Below are 5,354 nucleotides of genomic sequence, written 5' to 3' on the forward strand. Positions count from 1 at the left end.
TAATATTCAAACACCCTTAAAATAGGACAGTAGAATTGCTTTGCAACTTGCAAATACTCTTGTTAAACGTTTGCCACAAACAGATGCTACAGTGGGGCATTCTGATACTGTTTTTCTCAATACAGTAACAATTTCCTAACACTTTGTAAATGGGTACTAAGTCAAGTCAAGAATTACCTGTAGTTGGCATTTTTCTGTATCTAACAATTTGGAAAAACAAAAATGGGCTGACTTTGTTGGTTTGTTGATTAGGGAAGGGATGAGTAATTCAGTTACAAATGTTGTCTTTCCTCCCAAATATCCCTTTTCTCCTGGATGCATCTGAGATAATTGTTGCTTTTTAACACTCATCCCATTTTAGTCTTTAAAGGAAGGTGAGAACAATAATGCTGAGTGACTGAACCAAAATTTCAGATTCTATTAATACCTAATCAGTGACAACAACAATGTATATAAAGTAAATAAACAATTCACCTTGAGAAGAAAGTTACTATGGGGCAGGGAATCATGATCACCAGTCCATGTGCTTCTTACTTTAAGAAAGGAATACTTGCTTGCTTATTTACTTACTTACCTGCTTACTCACTAGGGTAATTTTAATTGGCTTCCTTTCAGTGTGCTAAATAGATTCTATAAAGTTGAATGTGTCTCATGAGCCAGATCAGATGACGACCTCATAAATGTTCTTTTAAATATGTGTTTTAGACAAAGCTAAATGAAATTCCTAGAATGCTGCAATAAGATTTCAGCTAAAGTATTTAGGCAAATATCTTCCTCAAAAATGTCTGATATTTTGAAAAAACAGCTTCAACTTTTCAGTTACCATATTAGATAATTATTGATTTAACATTCTTAGTATATTTTATTTGATGAACTATTATTAATATTTTGTCAATGTTTTGATTTTTTTAAACTAGGCCATTATTTCATTGTAACCCGTTTAATTTTCCCTCATGATTCTGCAGTTCTGATTTTATTGATTTATTTATTAAGGCCACCTAACCCCAGAAAGACTGTGAACAGCTTCCAATATTTTCAATACATAAATTAAAAACAAAGCTAAAGCAACATGACTGTCTTAGCTAAAACAGTATTCCCAACATTCAAAAATATATATTTATTGTTTTTGTTATTTTTCTTGCTTTGGCAAATACTGATTGGATATTGTTACACATGTGTGTGCACGCACACACACACACATACACACTCCATTTGATAACATGTCATATGCCCAACTTAAAGAAAATCTGGTAATAGGAATAGACAATACTGATAGATATACTTTAATAAGAGCTGAAAGCCTACCAAAGCCCCAGGAAACAATACTGCACCATTTGTGATGAGACGAAAAGTGCCCTTGGTAAAGCAGATAAGCTTTGCATGATTTGTCCCTGGTGATATTACTGGCTGAAGTCTTGTGATAAAAGGGCTATGGGCCATGGCTTTTGGAAAGAGAGTGAAATTTTAATGTGAACAAGTTGTGTTCCATAATCTCCCTCTGAGCTAGATTAGGCTCAGGAATATATTTAAAGAATGCACTTCCTTAAGGAGAGTGACCTTTTGTTTATCACATGGCAGCACACAAGGAAGTGCAATTGGCAAACACTTACATTTTAAAAACAAAACAAAACACCCTACTATTATTTCCCATATTTATTACATATGTTATAATTTAAGTCGTTCCAGCATTAAAAAATAAAAGAAAATAAATTTATCCTATAGGCCGTGCTTTTTTTTGTATAACAAAAAGGTGCCGGAACTCACACATGTCATACAACCTGCCTTGCCTATCCTACAAGGTTCCATCCAAAAAAGGTGCCGGAACTCCGTTCTGAGCGTTCTATGAGAAAAAAAGCCCTGCCTATAGGAGTTTTAAATATCACAGCAATCCTTCTTGCTGTATCTTCTTGATTTTAACTAAGATCCTAGAGAACTGATTACCGTGTCCCCTTATGTGCCCGTTGCATTTCCAGTTGTGTACTCTTGTACTCACTGAGGAGTTGAATGACCCATTCTCACAAATATTCATACAGTTCTCTGTGTGCCTCATAATTATAACCACTTTTACTCATTTGTATAAATTTTTATAGTTTCTTTTCTTCCCAATATACACTTTAACACATAAAGAACATTCATTATGATATATTAATAATACAAAACAGATACTTAATAATTGGCTCCTTTGTTAAACAGAGTGCACATTGTAATAAGTTAAATATGTAAACAATTAGAGCTACTACACAAATAATTGTTGAATTTGTCATATATGTGTAGATTTTCATCCAATTTCTGGCACCACAACTTAATCAGTCCAGCTGGATTTAAATTTCTGGGAAGCTTTCTGGAAAGACTTGAGGCTAAGTTGTTGTACATTATATATTTGTTTTGAATACTATTTTTAGTGCTAAATTATGGCATAAAATCAGGGCTATGAATGCACATGTAATATACAACTCCTATAAAACTTTTTGGAACTTAATTTTACCCTTTGATTTGGTAAATTTTCAAGTGCAATAGGCAAAGTTCCATCAAGGGTAGATCTATTTCCCCCCCCAAAAGAGAGAGATTTAAATCAACCAATGACTAAATCTTTCTCTTTTTTTCAGAGAGAGCTCCTACACTGAATAAGTTTCTGGAAGGCTTTCTTAAAATCTTCATTAAAGATTGTATAAATCAGTGGGTTAACAAGAGAATTGATATAGCCCAACCATGTCAGAAAATTAGACATTTCTTCTGAAATTTGACATCTGTCACAGGTATTAACGACCACCTCTTTTACAAAGAAAGGCAGCCAGCAAATCACAAAAGCACCCAAAATCAAACCCAGGGTAGTTGCTGCTTTCCGCTCTCTTGTAGTAGAAATGCGTTGCCTTTTCCACCCTTTTTCATTCTTCGATTCCGAATCGGGGCTTCTCAGTGAAAACTGAATTCTGTCCAAATCTCCCACAGGGTTAGACCTTTTATCTTTTGTACGTGATGCAGTTGAAGATAGCCGGCAGCTTTTCTCATTTGCTTCCAAGAGGTCTTGCCCATTTGCTTCCTCTTTAAGAACCCGACTCATACTCCTTCTATGAAAAGTCTTGGCTGCTTTGTATATTTTGTAGTAAAGAATCAGAATTAATGTCAGTGGGATATAAAATGCTCCAAATGTAGAATATATAGTGAAAGCAATGTGGTCGTGCTTAATGATGCATTCATCATCTTTGCTGGCGGCTTGATGTCTCCAAAACAATGGTGGCATTGAAATGAAGATGGAAATAATCCAGACGATAGCAATCATAAAGCCAGCGTGTTTAGGGGTTCGCTTCCTGGCATATTCCACAGCATCAGTAATTGCTCTGTAGCGATCCAAAGCGATGGCCGAAAGGTGAAGGATGGAACAGGTACAGCAGGTGATGTCGACACTAAGCCAAATGTCACACATCACCTGACCCATGATCCAGGTTTCTTTGACAATGTAGACAATGCTGAAGGGCATGACGAGGATGGCCACAAGGAAATCAGTGACTGCCAAAGAGCATATTAAGTAGTTTGCAGGGTGGTGGAGTTTCCGTGTCACAATTATTGCAGTCATCACTAGAGAGTTGATAACTGTAGTCATCACTGCTAGAACGGAAAGGGTAATAGAAACTAGAATCTTGGAAGTTCCTTTTTTAAATGGTTCTGTATCATTTTGTTCCAGTGTATAATTTTGTTCAGTAAAGTTTAGGAAACCCATTATTTCCTTGAAGATCATCTTTGCCTAATGAAGATACCTGCAGGGAAAGAATTTAGAAAAAAAAACAACCCAATTAAAAATCCCCATTCTATAAATTTCCCAGTGTTCTACAATACACAAGAGATTTTTTTAAGACTTTCTTCCCAATTTTTTCTGTCAAAACTTTGAGTAGAGTGTATTTGAGGATTTTTATATAAAAAAAGGAATCAAATATGTTTTTATTTATTTATTTATATTTAAATTTATATACCGCCCTATTCCCGTAGGACTCAGGGCGGTTTACAGGGAAAATTAAAAGTTAAAATATATCATAAAAAATTAAAAACGATTAAAACTAAGATTAAATTAATCCCTGAACTTAACTAAAACCCCATTAATTAAAAATTAAAACCCCTCAGTCTGGGCCAGACAACTCAAAAAACCAAGTTTTCAAGTCCCTATGAAATGAGCAAAGGTCGGGGGCGGTCCTAAGCTCCGTGGGAAGCTGGTTCCAAAGGGCCGGCACGCCCACAGAGAACGCCCTTCCCCTGGGGATAACCTGCCGGCATTCCTTGACCGGCGGTACCCTAAGAAGGCCCTCCCTGTGGGAGCGCACAGGACGATGGGAAGTTGATGCCGGCAGCAGGTGTTCCCTTAGATAATCCGGACCCAAGCCATTTAGAGCTTTATAGGTCATTACCAGCACCTTGAATCTCACCCGGAGGGCAACCGGAAGCCAATGCAGCTCACAGAGAAGAGGTGTTACATGGGAGTATCGGGAAACTCCCATAACAACTCGCGCAGCTGCATTCTGCACCAGCTGAAGCCTCCGAGTGGTCCTCAAGGGCAGCCCCATGTAGAGAGCGTTGCAGTAGTCTAGCCGGGAGGTCACAAGCACATGGGTGACTGAAAGGTGCAGTTTCATGATATTGAAGTTGAATTTATATTTATTTTATTTTATTTATTTTAATTCCATTTATATCCCGCCCTTCTCCGAAGACTCAGGGCGGCTTACAAGCTTAGCAATAGCCTTCATTCTGTGTCTATGCCTGCTTATTAGGGCTTTCACACACACCCCAAGCGGCATTATTACAAAGTCAGCTTAATTGCCCCCAACAATCTGGGTCCTCATTTTACCTAACTCGGAAGGATGGCAGGCTGAGTCAACCTTGAGCCTGGTGGGACTCGAGCCTGCACTAATTGCAGGCAGCTGGTGTTACTTAAGGAGGCATTAGCCCACTGCTCCACCAAGGCTCTTTTATATGTCTACACACATGCTACACCTATCACACTGTTCAGTTTCAGGATTAGCAACATTGCAAAGTGAAGAAAGGCAAGGGAAAAATAGTAAGCCAAATAAATTAGAGAACTGATGTAATTAGAACTGTTTCTTGATATCGCTCCCTACGTAGCCATCCTATGCTTCCATAACACCCATCTAGCATTTGCTATTCCATACGGTACACTTAGAATGAAATGCAAGATTGGTTGAAGCAAAACAAGTGTGATATTAAATCTGCCCCTGCATTTTCTTCTTTTAAATAATAACAAGGACCAGAACAGGGCAGGTGGCACAAGCGTAGTTACCACTGAGCCTTTCCTCTCTGCTGCTGTCATTCTGAGCTCTAATTCTCAAACCTGGTATTATTATCTACAA

The 5,354-nt window shown here is 37.7% G+C and overlaps 1 protein-coding gene across 1 annotated transcript; it reads right to left on the minus strand.

The window, feature by feature from the left end:
• Nucleotides 1-2,602: 2,602 nt before the first annotated feature.
• Nucleotides 2,603-3,718, minus strand: HTR1F (5-hydroxytryptamine receptor 1F; the record flags this gene model as incomplete). The annotated part of the gene is made up of 1 exon (XM_083361984.1): nt 2,603-3,718. The coding sequence occupies one exon, from the start codon at nt 3,716-3,718 to the stop codon at nt 2,603-2,605; it is 1,116 nt and encodes a 371-aa protein (XP_083218110.1).
• Nucleotides 3,719-5,354: the final 1,636 nt, after the last annotated feature.

Source organism: Vipera ursinii (assembly GCF_947247035.1).
Source record: "Vipera ursinii genome assembly, chromosome: 4".
In the NCBI taxonomy this organism is placed as follows: Eukaryota; Metazoa; Chordata; class Lepidosauria; order Squamata; family Viperidae; genus Vipera; species Vipera ursinii.